We start from the raw sequence: 19277 nt of genomic DNA, 5'->3' as shown, positions 1-19277 counted from the left end.
CCCAATGATTGACCGAATAATGTCTTTATTCATTTTTAGTGTATCGATATTAACGAATGCAATTACGAAGGAGCGTGCGGTCGTGGTGCACTTTGCGTTAATTTGCCTGGTGCACATAAATGCGAGTGTCCGGAAGGATACGACGGCAGCCCCGAAGATGAGTGCATCGATGTCGACGAATGTTTGAGAAATCCTTGCGGACGTTCAGCACTTTGCACCAATCTACGCGGAAGTTTTCGATGTACGTGTCCAGAAGGAATGGAAGGTGATCCGTCTACGGGATGCCACGGTAAGTTTATTTCCCATATTTAACAGAGTTATACTCGATTGATTAGTATTTTTATGCTAATATTCATTAATATGTATAAATGTATATAATACGAACATAAACATGTCGTAATTCTTAAAAGTATTCTTTTTAATTTCATTTTTACTCGAGAGAGAGAGAGATATTTTTATCGAGTATTTATTATACGATTTGAGTAAAAGTCAAATGCAATTTAATGATTACGAAAGATTCTGTATTATTATATTTTCAATGAATTAACTCTAATGCTTCGATAATACAAATGCACTTGTTGTTAGTACAATTTATAGCAAATAAAATATAACATTATATAACACCGATGAAATTTACTAAGCATAAAAAAGCTTCGTGATTCACTAGCTATTATAGTTGCACACATAATATAATAGATAAATGAACATTCACATAAAATGCGTGTAAGATTAATTTATAACTTGCGTCACTAGGATTAGTGCAATGACTAAAATCACTAACCGATTACTAATAGATATAAACGAGTGTGACACGGGCACACCCTGTGGAGCAGATTCAAAATGTGTAAACACAGAGGGTAGCTTCGAATGCAGATGCCAAGTTGGTTATCAAATGGATTCCACGCAACGTTGCGTTGACGTTAACGAATGCATCCATAGCGACGCTTGTGCTGAAAATGCAAGATGCATCAACGTACCCGGTTCACACAAGTGCATATGTCCTCAAGGGTTCATCGGTCAAGGCATGACCCTGTGTGAAAGTCAGTCTTCCCTCACATTCTAATAAACCTTTCTTTTTTTTTTTTCATTAAATTAATAATTATTAATATTCATCCTATTATTAACCGTGTATTTAATAATTAATAATTAATAGATGTGAACGAATGCGAGAAAAATCCTTGCGGTGAGAATGCCGAGTGCACCGACACTATTGGTAGCTTCATTTGCAGCTGTAAAGCAGAATATACGGGAGATCCATTCAAGGGATGCAGTGGTTAGCACTTAGCCTTGAATCTTATAATTAACACATTACTGACCACTCTTTTATTATTCCTAAAAGAAAATTTAAATATATATCTCAAATATAATTCTTCTTAGTTTTTTAACACATTTCGTTTTAATTTTGTTGAAAGCAAAATTTAATTCTTTTTATTCATATTTTATGGCCAGTAAAGTGTTATTATTGTTATTAATAATATTTAAAAAAATAATAATAATAATAATAATAATAACTAATTAATTTGTAATATTATATCTTGTGTTATTTTTCAATGTAATAATGTTTATAACGTTAGAATATGTTCTGTCATTAATTATAACGTTATAGATATCAACGAATGTAACGCATACGAAAATCCTTGTGGTACCAACGCAATATGTAAAAATGCAATACCAGGATATGAATGTTTATGTCCACCGGGTTATAGTCCAAAACCTACCCCATCTATTGCTTGTGTACAGGTATATAATTGTTCTTTTTATTAATTATAATAATTCATTTGTTATCTAATGACAATGATATTAATAATGTATCATATTTTTAGACCGATGTAACTACCTTATGCAAATCAAATTTCGATTGTGTTAACAATGCCGAGTGTATCGAAGGACAATGTTTCTGCAAATCTGGATTTAAAGCTGTTGGTGCCGAATGCGAAGATTTAGACGAATGTGTTACGAATCCTTGTGGCCCTTCATCAATTTGCACCAACGTAAGGGGTAGTTATCATTGCGAATGTGAATCTGGTTTTATTGGAACACCACCTCACGTTCCTTGCAAAGGTATTTACCTACAAATAAACAATTGTTCCATATGGAAAATAGATTTCAAATGAGATATATTTTTTCTTTTCTTTTCTTTTTTAGCACCATGCGATGAAGTTACTTGCGGTGAACACGCATTTTGTAAAGCCGACGTTCACGAAGCTTATTGTATTTGCGAAGATGGTTGGACCTTCAATCCGAATGACATAGCAGCAGGATGTGTCGGTGAGTAAGAAATCAAATTATGTAATTAAAAAAAAAAAAGGTATTTTAACTTTGTATTTCATTTTGATTGATTTATTATTTGATTGTTACACGAAGATATAAACGAATGCGATGCAATAAATGGACCCTTTGGTCGATGTGGAAAAAATGCAATTTGTACTAACACACCTGGTGGTTTTACTTGTCACTGTAAATCTGGATTTTCTGGGAACGCATTTAAACAATGTTTAGGTAAAAATAATCGAGATTTTACTATTAATTAGTATCATATAACGATCACAATATGATTTTTCGATTATATTTGAAATATTTTATCAGACGTCGACGAATGTTCACGATCCGACGCATGTGGTCATGGTGCTACATGTTTCAACAACGAAGGTTCCTATTCGTGTAATTGTCCAGAAGGAACAATACCAGATCCTGATCCTTACATAAAATGTGTAGGCGTAGTTACGTGTGAGGTTGACGACGATTGTCCTGGAAATTCAATTTGCGATCCACAAAAACGTTGTTTATGTCCAGAACCTAATGTTGGAAACGATTGTAGACGTATGTTTCGTTATTTCTGTGTGTGCATTTAACGTTATATTTTATTTTAAAAAGATATTTAATATTGATTTTTTATTTATGTTCAGATCCTTGCGAAGATTTGTCTTGCGGACCGAATGCACATTGCATGTTGTTAAACGACATTGCAACTTGTCTTTGCAGTAACGGATATACAGGAAAACCTGGTGTTAAAGATGGTTGCAGGGATATAGACGAATGTGCAATAAATCCATGCCCACAGGGTGCAGTTTGTAAAAACGAAGGTGGTTCTTTCTCGTGCGAGTGTCCAAGAGGTACAGCAGGAGACCCCTATAATGGTGATTGTCGGGAATCAAACGTGCCACACGTGTGTGGTCCTAGCACACCCTGTCCAGCTGGTGAACAATGTATCAAGGACGAATTTATTGGTAGTAGCGTTTGTATATGTCAACGTGGTTATACGAGAGATAGTGAAACTGGTAAATGTAGAGATATAAATGAATGCATGGAACTTAGGGAAAAACCAGCTTGCGGTGTAAATGCTATTTGTAAAAATTTACCTGGAAGTTATGAATGTCAGTGTCCATCTGGATTCAACGGCAATCCTTTTTCGCTTTGCGAAGGTATTGAAATTTCAAAATTATATTCAATCTTTAGTAGATAATTCGATTAGAAAATTTGTATAAATTATTTAACCGATGAATGAACGTCTTGTTTTTTACAGAATGCAACAGCATTGAATGTCAGTGTCAACCACCTTACAAAATTGTCAATGGTAAATGTATGTTAGCCGGTTGTTCGAAGGGTGAGAAATGTCCTAGCGGTGCCGAATGCATAACAATCGCAGGTGGTGTTAGTTATTGTGCCTGTCCTAAGGGTTACACAACTAAAGCAGATGGTTCTTGCGAAGGTAATTTCTAATCCCCCAATTTAAGCAATACAATTATTTTGATAATTATTATTAGTTAATAATTGTTATGATATTATATGTAGATATAAATGAATGTATCGATGGTCATCAAGTCTGTGGTTATGGAGCAGAATGTATTAATTTATTGGGTTCTCATCAATGCGTTTGTCCTCGGGGTTACGGTGGTGATCCTTACAACGGGCTTTGTTCTCCAGCTCAAAAGAGATGTACTACAGATAATGAATGCAAATCTAACGAGAAATGTGTACAACCGGGTGAATGTGTATGTCCTCCACCATTCTATACAGATCCCTTTGATGGAAATCTTTGCAAGAGTAAGTTATTGGATAAATAATTAAACATTTGTTTGATCCATGTCACGCAAATTTTAAAATACGATTGGATTATTTTCTATAGACCCTTGCGATCGATTCCCGTGCGGTATAAACGCTAAATGTACCCCAAGTGATCCACCAAAATGTATGTGCGAGGCTGGATACGAAGGTGATCCACAGCATGGTTGTATCGACGTGAACGAATGTGCTAATAATCCTTGCGGTCCTGGTGCATATTGCTTCAATACGAAAGGTGGTCATCACTGTGAATGTCCAAAGGGTATGACAGGTTATCCTTATACCAGTGGGTGTAACGGTGTAGCTGTTGCAAGAATTGAATGCACATTGAACGATGATTGTGAAAATTATCTGGCATGCGTTCACGAAAGTTGTATTAATCCTTGTGACAATATACGATGTGGACCAAATGCGTATTGTGAACCTGATAAACATGCTGCATGGTGTCGTTGTGTGGTTGGATTTACTGAAGGAAGCAATAACGAATGCGTATCGCGTAAGTAATGCATTTTATTTATATAAAAGAAAAAGGTCTTTTTTCTTTCGTTGATGCATTAGGGTTCATACCATATACATTGTTTTGTGTCATGCAGAATGCGATGGTTTCGTATGTGGTGCTGGTGCCCAATGTATCGTAAGTTACGACGGACCAACTTGTAAATGTATAGAAGGTTTTATGGGTAATCCATTTCCTGGAGGACAATGTGTGCCGGATGTTTGTTCAGCGGAAATTCCATGCGCTGCACCTAGTATTTGTATAAGTGGTCGATGTAAACATCGATGTGAAGGCATCGTTTGTGGTATAGGTGCAACTTGTGATCCAACAACTAACAAATGCGTTTGTAATCCTTATTTCGTTGGTAATCCTGATCTACTTTGTATGCCACGTAAGTAATCATTGTTTTATAATCTATTTTGATATTAATATCATGAAAAAACCAAATTCATCGAACATTTGTGTATAAATAGCTATTGCACCGCCAACTTGTAATCCGGACTGTGGTAAAAATGCACACTGTGAATATGGACTTCAAGAATCTAAATGTATTTGTAATCCTGGAACCAGTGGTAATCCTTATCATGGTTGTGAAATTCAACATAAATCTGATTGTTCTACTACCGTGTGTGGCAAAGATGCTCATTGCAGTACAGCAACTAATGCAGTCGAATGTGTTTGTCCACCAGGATATGCTGGGAATCCATATATTCAATGCTTCGGTTTGTGAAAACATTTGAAATTACAGTTAGATTATATGCAAATATTAATATAATAACAATGTACGGTTTGTATTTTTGTTGTAGATATCAACGAATGTAATGGAAATGCATGTGGTACCAATGCAGTTTGTATTAATACGATAGGAAGCTATGATTGTCGTTGCAAAGAAGACTTTTTTGGAAATCCTTTTGTCGGATGTCAACAAGTACAAACGAGTCCTTGTACCGATCCATCAATTTGCAGTTGTAGCGAAGCATTACCGTGTCCATTCGACTATAGCTGCGTTAATGGCAAATGCATCAATAAATGTAACAACATCAAATGTGGTCCAAAATCAATTTGTCAAGATGGAGCTTGCTTGTGTCCACCAGGATATACAGGAAATCCAAATGATCATGTCAAAGGATGTCTTTTACGGGGTCATTGTTCCAACGATTTGGATTGTGAAACTCAACAAATCTGTTTCCAAGTTGGTAAAGGCACTCGAAAGTGTGTCGACGCTTGCAGTAAACTTCAGTGTGGACCTAATGCTTTATGCATTACTCAAAACCACGTGTCATCTTGTTTGTGCATCGATGGATATCAGGGTAATCCTAGTAATCTCGTTGATGGATGTCTACCAGCTAAATCGTTGATTACATCAGGCTGCGTTGATGATTCTGATTGCCAGACTGGTTTTTCATGCGTTGTTTTCGACAATGGTGCTAGAGATTGTGTAAATCCATGTAGTAAAGTCGTGTGTGGTGCTCATCAAACCTGTGTGCCTGACATAGTTCCTAATCATGCAACGTGTAAATGCCAAGAAGGATATGAATGGAATCCAGTGTTGTCTTCTTGTGAGAAACCATCAGTGCCTAGTTGTATATCGGATGATGATTGCCATATAACAGAAGCTTGCAGACCTGATGTACTTGGTGTTCTTAAATGTGTTCCCGTTTGTTCCGATTTCACATGTGTTTTAAATTCTCATTGCATTGCCGAACATCACCGAGGACGTTGCGAATGTCTGGCAGGATATGTGGGTAATCCAAATGATCGCAGAGGGTGTGTGCATCCACGTACCAATAAATGTTCCAGTGATAGTGAATGTCCAGAAGATCAGGCCTGTAGATCTACAACGGAAGGTAAATTATATCATTTGATTTTCATATTATATCATCTGATTATAATGTCTTCATTCAATAAGTATTTCCTTTATTTCATTTTCATCAAAGGTACATTGACTTGTCAAGCAGTCTGCAACTTTATTACCTGTGGTCCTAATGCACTTTGCATCGTGAACAATCATGTTGCTAATTGTGAATGTCCACCTGGATTATACGCCGGAGATCCAAATGATCGTAGCAAAGGTTGTCTCGAAGTACCATGCGTATATAACATCGATTGTCCACCTACGCAACTTTGCAACCGTCTCACGCACACATGCTACGACGCATGTGACGAAAATGCATGTGGTGTAAATGCTGTTTGCATTGCTGATGACCACAAAGCGATTTGCCAATGTCCTCCTGGCTTAAAACCTAATCCCGTAGCTGATGTTGAATGCGTTGCGATAGAAACTTGTAATCCAAATCCTTGTCACTCATCAGCATTCTGTGTTCCGGGAGCATCTAACAGTCCTACCTGCCAATGTCCTCCTAATTACGTTGGTGATCCTTATAGTACTGGCTGCCAACCAGAAGGCTATTGTAATAGCAATAAGGACTGTCCTACACATTCAACATGTTATAAACATCAATGCATCAACCCTTGTGAGAATGCTTGCGGTGCCAATACTGTATGCGAATTGAACAATGGAGAAATAATTTGTAAATGCATCCATAGATTTATACCTTCATCTAAGAGTCCAAAAGATAGTTGCATTCGTGCTACGAATTATTGCAGCACCGATACTGATTGTGTAGATAGCGTTTGCCTTGACGGACAATGTACAGGTATTGTTTATACATCTTTAAAAAGTAACAATATTTCATTTAGTATTAGCTTTTTAGTTCTTTATTAAAATTCCAATTTTGTGCATTTTAGCTGTGTGTAGATCTATTTCCGATTGCTCCGATGGTGAAAAATGTATAAATAATAGATGTTCAGTACCTTGTGTTACCCATTCTCAATGTCAGCCTGATCAAGCTTGTATGAATGGAGTCTGCATTTTGGGTTGTCGAAATAACAAAAATTGCCCGTCTTATGAATCGTGTATAAACAGCAAATGTCAAGGTATGAAAATTATAAATTGAAATTTATTATAAATTTAACAAATAAAAGATATGTGTGCTATTAAAAAATATTTATATTTTAGATCCGTGCAAAAAGAAAGATGTTTGCGGATCCAACGCTATTTGCAGTTGCGTCAATCATGCAACAATATGTTCCTGTCCATTAGGATTTCAAGGTAATCCAATTCCAGAACAAGGCTGTGTCAGAGTACCAAATTCGTGCGATGGTTCACAAGATTGCCCAAGTCAGCACGTTTGTGTTTCTGGATTATGTCAGTGCCAATGTAAAGAACAAAATAATTGTGCTAAAGGGGAGCGTTGTAAAAATGACGTATGCGTAAAAGTATGCTACAGTGATAGTAATTGTTTGCCTGGTGAATTGTGCGTCGATGGAACGTGCGAAGCCGGTTGCTCATCCGATGCCAGTTGTAAGTCGGATGAAGTGTGTATTAATAATAAGTGCAGGTATGTATTTCCACTTGTATTTTAATGTTTAGCATTTTAAGCTTATTATTACTTTATTTATCGTAATATTTTAGGTGTAGTCACGGATTCATCGGTGGTCCTGAACATTGTTTAGATATAAATGAATGCGAAGAACATCCATGTCATCCTAGTGCAGAATGCGTTAATCTTCATGGTTCATATCGTTGCGTATGTCCACAAGGTACTGCAGGTGATCCAGTAATATCAGGATGTGTGATACCACATCAATGCACTTTAGATACAAATTGTCCAGAAACACAATCCTGCATTCAGCATAACTGTTCGGACCCATGTTCTTTTGTTGATTGTGGCTTAAATACTATTTGTACTGTTGTCGATCACGCAGCTACTTGTCAGTGCCAACCAGGATATATTGGTGACAGTAGTGGTTGCTTTAAAGTAGAATGTTTAACTAACAATGATTGTCCATCTGATAAATACTGTAATCAGGAAACCAATAAGTGCAGTAGTAAGTATATCATAATGTTATATAAAAAAAAAGGATTTCAAGATGAACAGTCATTGTATTTGTTCATTTATTTTGCTAGGTCCTTGCAATCAAGTAAATTGTGGCTATGGTAATTGCGTATCAATCGATCACACTGGCATTTGTAAATGTTATCCTGGTTTTGTTCTTGTGGATGATATTTGTGTCGATATCAATGAATGCCTGCAAAATGCATGTCACGCAACAGCAATGTAAATATTAATCGTGTCTCAATTAATATTTGATAAAAATATATGTATATATTTTAATTACATGTACAAATTATTATCTTTAGCTGTCAGAACACAGAAGGATCGTACATTTGCGTTTGTCCACATGGATTGGTGGGTGATCCAATTCAATCAGGTTGTAAGCAACCAGGTGATTGTTTCGCGGATTCTGATTGTCCTGCTACAGCTGCTTGCGTTGATAACAGGTGTACGAATCCTTGCGATGCATCAAAGGTTTGTGGGAAAAATGCTAAATGTTTCGCACGAGGACACATACCAATTTGTAAATGTCCCGATCAAACAACCGGGGATCCGTCAGTAAGTTTCGATTAGGCGATTATATTGAAATTAACATTTAATTATTATTTAACGAATTTTGTTCATGTGTATACATTTTTCTACGTTTCTTAGGTTGAATGTATTTCTTTGGAATGCAATTATCACAGCGATTGTGGTCAATCGGATGCATGCTTCAATCATAAATGCGTAGATCCATGTTCTGTTTCAAACGTTTGTGGACATGGAGCTGATTGTTCTTCACTTAATCATAGTGCAGTTTGTACTTGTCAACCTGGTGGAACAGGTGATCCTAATCTCGGTTGTACACCAGTACAATATTGTAAGACAGATTCACAGTGTGCAACGGGTTCAGCTTGTAATGGTGGTATATGTACAGGTATGAGTAGTATTACGAATTAATTTATAAAATGGCACTAAATCTGCGCTGACGTTTATAGAATATTTTTGTTCAAACACGCTATACAAATTTTGCAGCACTTTGTAGTAGTACAAGGGATTGCATTGGAGATCAACTTTGCATTAATGGACTTTGTCAACCTACATGTAAAAGTAATTCTAGTTGTCCGGACTATCAATATTGTCATAATAATATTTGCATTCAAGAATTACGTTGTATATCTGACGATGATTGTTCTTATGATGAAAAATGTATTAAAAATAATATCGGACAAGTACGTTAATATTTTTTTATGACATCGTAGATTGAAATAATAATATTTCATATTTTTATAATATCACATATTTATTTTTTGTTAGGCCGAATGTCGTAAAGTATGCGATTTAACATTTTGCGGACGTAACGCTGAATGTAAATCTGACAATCATGTTGCTTCGTGTTCTTGTCAATCCGGTTTCTTTGGTAATGCTAAAGACGATAAAATAGGCTGTCAGCCTATAGAATGTGAAACAAATGATGAATGTAGCGATGAGAAGATTTGTGATTTGTACAAATGCAGAATTGCTTGTCTTGCACATAATCCTTGTGGAGTGAATGCTATTTGTACTGCAGAAAAACATACTCAAGTAAGATTTGAACAAATAGATTTTGCTGTTTCTTTGATAGTTGTAATCCAGAATAAAATTCGTATTAATTATATGTCTTTGTGTAGATTTGTACATGTCATCCCGGATATACTGGAGAACCAACACTAGGTTGCACATTAGTTGATTATTGTGCAAATGCACCATGTGCGCCTGGAGCCTTATGTGAAAATTCTCGAGGATCTTACAAGTGTCACTGTCAACCTGGCACTATTGGTGATCCTTATAACAGTGGTTGTCAACAACCTGTTGAATGTTTACAAGATGAGGATTGTCCATTAACAGCAAAATGTATTAGTGTCAACAATATACCTAAGTGTTTCGGTTAGTACATTATACGTTTATATTTTTGCAAACTAAAAGTGAATAATTATGTATTAATGTATTCATAAATTTCAGATGTCTGCGCAAAGATACAGTGCGGACCAAATGCAGATTGCGTTGCAACTAATCATGCAGCTAGTTGTCAGTGTCGAACCGATTACGAAGGAAATCCTAACAGTTTGAGTATTGGATGTCGTCCTAAATCTATTCTCTGTTCGTCAGCTAACGATTGTTTGGCCAACACTTATTGCTACGAGGGTATTTGCCGACGTAAGTTTGATTATCTTTAAAGTTATTGCTAATTTTTATTGTCTTTTTATTTTATCAATTAATATAATACAATCGAATATTTATTATTTGTAGCATTGTGCCAATCGGACGAAGAATGTAACTTATCTGACGTGTGTTTAAACGGACAGTGCTTAGATCCATGCGACATAAGAGCAGCATGTGGCATCAATGCGGAATGTAATGTAAGAAATCATATCAAACAGTGCAGTTGTCCTCTTGGATTTACTGGTAATTCTGAAGTGGAATGTGTAAGACGTAAGTTAATGATTTATTTATTTATTGAATAACGTTGAAAGTAAAATTCCCCAAGGATTCATCATGTTTGTAATCGCTCGTAATAAATATTTATCTTGCAGTACCGGTTTCTTGCAGTGGTAGCAACGATTGCAATGAAGGTAATACTTGTCGTGATAATGTATGTTTGCCAATATGCTCAACGGACAACGAATGTGCATTTAATGAAAAATGTATTTATGGAAATTGTTTGTTAACCTGTCGACTTGATAACGATTGTTTCCTTGGTCATATTTGTTTGCAAAATATGTGTTCCTTCGGATGTCGCGTGGATGAGGATTGCAATGCAAATCAAGCATGCATTTCAAACAAGTGTGCCAATCCGTGCGAAGTTACACCATGTGGACCAAATGCAAAATGTACTGTTTTTAATCAACGAGCTACTTGTTCTTGTCCTTCTGGATTTATACCAAATCCAACAGCTAAAATTGCTTGCTTAAGATTACCAGGAAGAGTATGTCAAGCGAACAGAGATTGTGAAACAGGAACAGCTTGTATTTCTGGAATTTGTACACCTGTTTGCTCTACAAATGCAAATTGTTTGAGTAACGAACGGTGCGATAGTTCAGGAATTTGTAAATCACTTTGTAGAAGAGACGAAGATTGCAGGAGTGGTGAAATTTGTGAAGGACTTATTTGTACTATTGGCTGTCGCTCTGATATCGAATGTCAAGATAAATCTGCATGCATAAACAATCAATGTACAGGTAAGTTTTAATATTATCATTACTGTATTTATTTACAAAAAACATAGAACCTAGTCATATTAATTATTGGAATGCATTCGTTGTTGTAGATCCTTGCACCTTACCAGATTCATGCGGAGTTAATGCAAAATGTACAGTTGTTGACCATTACAAAGTATGCACTTGTCCTCCGCGGTTAGTTGGAGATCCATTCGTAGGTTGTAAACAGGCATTCCTTCCTTGTGCAACTGAACAAGATTGTTTATCTGGCCAAACATGCTACGGGAAATCTTGCTACACGAAATGCAGAAGGTAATTAGGTGAATTATATTGCAGAAGAGTGATCAAGATTTTAATCAAATATTTATTAAATACAATTCTAGTGACGTGGATTGTTTGAACGATGAACGTTGCGATAATGGAATTTGTAAAGCAATTTGTAACAACGACGGGCATTGTGCTAATAATCAAATTTGTCAGAATCGTTTGTGTAATATCGGATGTCGCAATGATAACACTTGCGCTAAGGATGAGTCTTGTTTGAATAACCAATGCCGAAGTAAGTTAATAATAAGAAATAATTATGAGAGAATAATATTTCAATATTTGATTATTATATTTACAAATTAATTGATCGATTAAACAGATCCTTGCGAAGGTGGTAAAGCATGCGGCGAATGTGCTGGTTGTCGCGTAGTTAATCACGTAGCACAATGTAGTTGTCCAGCTAATTATTATGGCAACGCATTGTTAGGTTGCATGAAATCCATGATTCCTTGCGATCATACTTGTGAATGCGATGAGATAGGATTCTGTAGTACAAGTTGCACTAGCCAAAGTCAATGTACTTGCGGAGAAGTTTGTCATACAGGAAAATGCAGAGTAAAATGTGACAGTAATAATCTTTGCCCTAAGGTATCACTTAAAATTATCTCTAGTATATTAATTTTACAAATGACATAATTGATTTATGTTTTTTAATTGCGTGCAGTGTAAATCCTATTTATTTTCATTTTATTTTAATCCATTCAGGGATATATATGCGAGGCAGGATTATGTATGATTGGTTGTCGTACACATTCAGATTGTCCATCTTCCTTATCCTGTACAAGCGGACAGTGTATCGATCCTTGCTCATCAAATGGATCTCCATGTGGAATAAATGCACTTTGTCGTGTTTCTAATCACCGAGCTGTTTGCTTATGTCCTGAAGGATATCAAGGAGAACCAAGTCAAGAATGTTATCAATTAGAATGTCATAGAGATGAAGATTGTGAATCGAATAAGCAATGCAGCGAAAATGGTGTTTGTACGAATCCTTGTTTGCAACATGGCATTTGTGGTTTCAATGCACAATGTCGAGTTGTTAACAGGAAAGCACAATGCTCTTGTCCACCTGGACATTTCGGTAATCCAAAAGTTAATTGCAAAATAGGTATGAATTGATTCTTTCAGTTATGAAAATGAAGGAGTATGTGAAATTCTATGTAAATTTGATTACTGATATTTTCGTCAAAGGTGGAGATAGTTGCTTGCAAAGACATTGCGGTGTTAATGCCAAATGCAGAGAGACAGCTAATGGTTTTGAATGTACATGTGATCCAGGATGTCATGGTAATCCGCATGAGGCATGTTTGTGCGATGGTGGAGAACTTTGTAAAGATGTTCATTGTGGTGTCAATGCCGCTTGTCGTATTTATAAAAATCAACCGCAGTGTTATTGTCCACCAAACTTCCCATCTGGTGATCCCATGCACGCATGTAAGTTTAATGAAAATTTGTTGTATTAATTATGTTTATGTAATGCTCATAAACAGATATGTTTTATCTACAGGATCCTTCTTTTTTATAAATATATGAATGATATATAATACAAGACAATTTACTCTGATATAAACAGGTAGCCCTGATACGAATCTAGGAGATTGCAGAACAATTGGCTGTGGAAAAGGTGCGGAATGCATACGGGATGGTACGATATTTGTTTGCCGATGTCCCCCAGGTACAACTGGTTCACCAGATATTGAATGCACAACAGGTAAGAACTAGCCCACTAACTGTTTAACCAAGCAGTTTGATTAATTTTATGTACAGCATTTGTGACTAGTATGCAATACTGACGATTATAGGAACATGGTCTGTAGAATAACCATGTATCGTCTCGTAGGAATTAAACAATATATAGATATATTAATTCAGTGAGTTGTTAACATTGAGAGACAGATGTGATCGGATTAGTTGCAATGAATAAGCAACAACACTGGATATGTTTTATCTGTTACATTTGTTAGAGTCAGCATACATGTACATATATACAATAGGCATACTGTACATAATTACTTAAGAGAAAACACTTACACATATCTCACACATAACTTTATATGTAGAATGTTTATTTCAGTATCCAATCTGTCTTTTAGAAAGATCAAAGCTAGCAAAGGAACACTTCAGTACTTTAGAGTACAACTTGAAAGATAAGATAGTAGAAGATTTAAGTGAACACTGTATTTAGTCTAGGATTAATACAGATTGGGAACTGCAAAAGGGACATTCTCATATACCCATGCTTGATATTTGCTGAAATTCACGGGTCGTTATTTTCCTCTCTCTGAATTCTATCAGGGGCTTGTGTTGTAAATATTGCTGCTTGCCGTTTTATTTAATTGTAGCCCACAAAATGTGTCCTTAAAATATTCGATAACGTAAAGTCGTTTTCTATACTTCTGTCACAGAACTACCCTACTTCCATCATAAATACAAAGCATGTGGTTTATGTTATTTGTGAGAAAGTTTCTTTTCACAGTTCTTATAAATGCTTTTTCTTTTTTTTTCCTGCCCCATCCAATGACCCGTCGTTGACACCAACATGATACCAACCATCACTATTACGAAATTAGAACGCGAATGCACCAGTGACTTAGAGTGCCCTAATGAAAAAGCCTGCATAAATCTGCAATGTCTGGACCCGTGCGCGTTGCGCGGTGCCTGTGGAATAAATGCCCTTTGCCGAGTGGTTCTACATAAGCCCCGATGCTCGTGTCCACAGTGTTATATCGGTATGCCTAATACGGCTTGTCATCCAGATCTTAAATGTGATAGACTAAGTCCCAGACCTGCACCGAACATTGATTGTTCCCAAGACAGCGACTGTCCTGAGAGTCTTTCTTGCCACTCCCAGACAGGGGAGTGTCGCGATCCATGCTTAAGTTCTCAATACAGTTGCGAAGTTAACAAGAGATGTCAGGTGCGAAATCATAGGCCCATGTGTGTGTGTAAACACGGCTTCGTCGTCAATGAACTCGGAGAATTAACATGTGCACCCGATACGCTGACTTGCGCGAGAGATTTCGACTGTCCGTCAAATGCCGCATGCGTCAATGGAAAATGTCAGAATCCCTGTAACGTAAGAAAGAAAAAGCCATGCCCAGACGGTAAAACTTGCGATGTTTTGGACCACCGTCCTGTGTGCATTTGCACCCAAAACTGCAATCCTTCCCTCTCCATTTGCCTGCGAGACAGTGGCTGCTCTCCAGACTTGGCGTGCCGCAACTATCGCTGTGTGGATCCATGCAGAAACTCCACCTGTCCGGCTGATGCCCCCTGTTACGTGGAGGAGCACAAGCCTATCTGCAAGTTCTGTCCCCCCGGCTTTGTGCCAGATACTAAATATGGATGCATGAAAGGTAAACACCATTTCTCAGCACCAATCTATCTCAATCTTATTCGTGATTTCGTTATGCATACCAATTTCTACTACCAATGCCTTCGCCTTACACGATACATACGTTTGCTAGTTTTCAGGTGTTTCTTCTTCTTATTTTTTTTTTTTTTTTAACATTCAGACAGCAACATTTTTTATTTTATTATTTAGTTTTACTGTTACCAATTGGTAATAGTTATTTTTTTCGTTTCAATAGAGAATTTTATGATTTATAATTACATTAAACGTTTACTTTCAAACGATTTGTTAAGAATTTTGTTGTCTGGATGTTATGATTGCGGATTCCAAGCCATGGACATATTTCCAATACCTATGAATCCTCTGTTATTATGGTACTCTGTACCATTTTCCTCTTCCTTACAGCTCAAGGATTTTTTTCCATTACATCTGTCTCTGTAAAAATCTAATAATAATGATATTTCTGATTATTAGCCCATGTCATTTTGTATGTGCATGCTAACTTTGTTAAAAACAACAGTATATAAAAGTAGAAATCTGTTATCTAGTTTAATCCAAATTGCTTTTAATAATTTAACCGATTACCAATTGCCCATGTTTCTATAAATTTCATTATATTTGAGATAAAATGATTTACGTTAAAAAATCCAATGGTCGTGTTAATTTTATCGATAAAAAAGGTATATTAGGAACTTTTCTCCTAAAAAAAAAAAATATATCTTCTTTCAGGTAAAGGTAAATCTCGATTAATTCTGCGTTATAATTTTATATAAGATTTTAGTTGAAATTTTACTTTCTTGTCTTTAGCCGAATTTTACCGGTCAACATTTTCGCAGAGTATGTATTGAAAATATTTCTATGTTAAGGAAAGTGAATAAAAAAAATAGTCATTTCTTTTTTTTAATTTCCATTTTTGTTTCTTGGCAGAAAAAATATTCACAGTATTTACTATTACACAAAATATATATATAGCACGCCTTACTCTTACGTAGATCGTATATATTATTATTTTATTTAATAAACTTACTGCATTAATACTATTTTGCATGTTTGCTAATATTTATGCGCATGACTTTGTTGTAAATTGTAAATAGGTAACACCCAAAATTTCAATCAGTTTAATCTTGTTTATTTTTAATGAAATATAATATAAAAATAAACAAGCAATTTTTTTTTATATACATATATAAACCATGGATTCAAAGTTTCATACATTTCGCACAAAAATCATTATATTTCATGCACTAAAAAAAAAGAAAAAATAATGCACTCTCGAAATTATCAATAATAAATTATTGACATTTTAAAATACATTTTTACATCTAAGGAATGTATATGGTTTAAAGGTTTTCATGACAAATATTACGTGATCAGAATTTTGAAGGCTCTTTTCAAACGATTTAACGTAAACTAATGCTAACCAAAATTGTACTATATACATTATTTCTTTAAATAAAACTTTAAAATATTTTATTATATAAATAAATTAACGTAAGTTTATTGCTATATTCGTTGGAGCATATATTTTAATACCAATTTTGGAAAGCATTGGTTTTAATTAAAATATAAAAGACGCGTAGTTTATTATTATTACAAATGTTACTTAACTCGTTGTAATTTCATTAGATCTCAAATGCTCGACACATGGTGATTGTCCTGCCCAGTTGGCTTGTATAGATCGACAGTGTTTAAATCCATGCACACTTGGGAATCCTTGTGATTTTGTTGAAGTTTGTCATGTCCATGAACATAGACCAGTTTGCATTAAAGGTACGTCATTATAAATAATAAAAATAATTATTTATAAATGATACACCCTCCAATTAATATCGATTTTTATTTTTACAGACGAAGACAAGGTTGAAGGTTGTCCATATTGTCCACCTGGTATGCAATGTGACAAAGTTACAAAAACATGCGTGAGAGGTTTGTATTTTAATCGAACGGATATATTTTGTATATCACTACAATGCATTTGACTTTACCTTTTACAGCCAATTTGTTAGCTGTAAATATGTAAATATTATAAACATTGAGACAAAAAAATGATTAGAAAATATGACGAAGCTTTATACATAGCATAGATCATTTATTTAATAACTTTAATAGAAAGTTAAACAAATGTGATACCAAAAATCTGAATCTTATATATTTTAAATAGTTTTTTTTATTAATTAATTATAAATATTATTTATACAATTTAATATTATTATGTGTGCACATATAAATATACACACACATATATATATAGTTAACTTACGTCACTAGCTGAATCACTATAAAGACCATTTCACTCTTTACAAGCAAAGCAATGAACAAAATATCTTTTCATTTTATATCTTTATCTTATGCACATCTTGGGGCTATATGGGCTTTCTCACTCTTTCCATTTAGCGGGTTGCACTAGCAACAAAGATTGCCCCCTGACAGAGGCATGCATTGGAAATATTTGTCAAGAACCCTGTCTAGTTCGGAACCCCTGCGTAGAACACGCAATTTGCATCAACACAAATCATGGAACGGATTGCAGTTGCGAAGAAGATTATCACGGAGACGGATATAAACAATGTGATTTAGGTAACAAGATAAATCATTATTAAGAAAAATGAAATATAAGAATATGTTTGTAAGTTACTCGTATTTTTTAGTGGAGGAGGGTAAAAATATATGCCACTATAACGAAGATTGTCCACCTAACAAATACTGCGACAGATTAAACAGACAATGTATCAATCCATGTTTGGAATTAAGTTGTGGTGAAAATGCAAAATGTTACACTGACAATCACGAAGCACAATGTAAATGTTTATCCGGATACGAGGGAAGACCAGATATCGGATGCAAAGAAACATCAACTAATCCGTGCATTCCTAATCCGTGTGGTTTGGATGCTATGTGTGAAAATGATAATGGAAACCCTATATGTTTCTGTCCAAAGGGTCTAACTGGAAATCCGTTTGAAGAATGCAGTATGTATCTGATTTGATATTAATTTTTTATACGATTATTGGAACACCCTATGGATGGAGACAAATTTTTGTAATAATTTCATTTTGAATATTTTAGTTCCGGAAGGAGACAAATGTCAGAAAAATTCGTGCGGTGCAAATTCAGGTTGCCGAGTTGTAAACGGTCAAATGAAATGTTTCTGCTTACCAGGATACGAGGGAGATCCACCACATTTGCCTTGCGCACTTTCGAAAAATCCTTGCGAATCATCTCCGTGCGGTCCTAACACTCAATGTACTGTTTTAAGTAACGGATTTGCCAAATGTACTTGTTTGTCCGGTTTTATTGAAAGTCCTAACACAATCAGAGGATGCATACCAAAATCAAGCGTATGCGAACTTAATCCATGTGGTTTTGGAGCAATGTGCAATGCAACTAAAACGCCACCCTGTTATTGTCCTAATTTAACTGTAGGAAATCCTTACAAAAATTGTTCAGGTATTCAATCAAATATTTATTTATTACAATAATCTTAACAAACGAAATAATGTAAATATTTCTTAAACAATAATGACGTGAATTATATATTTTAATTATTATTTTTCAGTTCAATCTATGGATAAATACGATCCTTGTTTAGACTCACCGTGCGGTAAAAATGCTATTTGTACGAATAACAATGGCGTAGCAAAATGTATTTGTATACCACCATACATTGGAAATCCTTATGTGGAGGATTGTAGAGCCGAATGTATATCCAATCAAGACTGTTCCAATAATCTGGCTTGTTTCAATCAACATTGTAGAGATCCTTGTCCTGGAGTTTGTGGTTCCAATGCACATTGTGAAGTATCTGATCACATTCCAGTATGTTCTTGCTTACCAGGATACAGTGGAGATCCTTTCCGTTCTTGTAAAATAGAAAAACCTCCTCGTAAGTATATATTAAAATTTATCATTTTATTTTTCAACTGTCTTGGAAAGTAGAAATATTTTATTGTCTATATATTTGTTTA

The 19277-nt window shown here is 35.3% G+C and overlaps 1 protein-coding gene across 1 annotated transcript in view; it reads left to right on the top strand.

Moving 5' to 3' along the window:
* Window positions 1–19277, top strand: part of LOC122525418 — an 86427-nt gene that overhangs the window by 11871 nt on the left and 55279 nt on the right. The window contains 41 exon segments of the mRNA XM_043648206.1: window positions 40–289; window positions 795–1040; window positions 1154–1273; window positions 1607–1740; window positions 1824–2061; window positions 2146–2268; window positions 2365–2499; window positions 2587–2820; window positions 2907–3422; window positions 3524–3709; window positions 3793–4044; window positions 4127–4558; window positions 4656–4949; window positions 5032–5280; window positions 5365–6405; window positions 6496–7215; window positions 7307–7495; window positions 7578–7959; window positions 8034–8449; window positions 8529–8679; window positions 8763–9015; window positions 9109–9373; window positions 9472–9668; window positions 9754–10020; window positions 10107–10362; window positions 10438–10632; window positions 10726–10908; window positions 11010–11654; window positions 11744–11945; window positions 12017–12192; window positions 12280–12548; window positions 12666–13068; window positions 13152–13394; window positions 13534–13671; window positions 14531–15316; window positions 16939–17082; window positions 17161–17238; window positions 17707–17889; window positions 17961–18281; window positions 18379–18759; window positions 18869–19195. Coding sequence (XP_043504141.1) covers window positions 40–289; window positions 795–1040; window positions 1154–1273; window positions 1607–1740; window positions 1824–2061; window positions 2146–2268; window positions 2365–2499; window positions 2587–2820; window positions 2907–3422; window positions 3524–3709; window positions 3793–4044; window positions 4127–4558; window positions 4656–4949; window positions 5032–5280; window positions 5365–6405; window positions 6496–7215; window positions 7307–7495; window positions 7578–7959; window positions 8034–8449; window positions 8529–8679; window positions 8763–9015; window positions 9109–9373; window positions 9472–9668; window positions 9754–10020; window positions 10107–10362; window positions 10438–10632; window positions 10726–10908; window positions 11010–11654; window positions 11744–11945; window positions 12017–12192; window positions 12280–12548; window positions 12666–13068; window positions 13152–13394; window positions 13534–13671; window positions 14531–15316; window positions 16939–17082; window positions 17161–17238; window positions 17707–17889; window positions 17961–18281; window positions 18379–18759; window positions 18869–19195 — 12220 coding nt within the window.

This window comes from Polistes fuscatus, unplaced genomic scaffold (genome assembly GCF_010416935.1).
Source record: "Polistes fuscatus isolate 324 unplaced genomic scaffold, CU_Pfus_HIC Scaffold9, whole genome shotgun sequence".
Classification (NCBI taxonomy): domain Eukaryota; kingdom Metazoa; phylum Arthropoda; class Insecta; order Hymenoptera; family Vespidae; genus Polistes; species Polistes fuscatus.
This window is presented reverse-complemented; position numbering and strand designations above follow the sequence as displayed.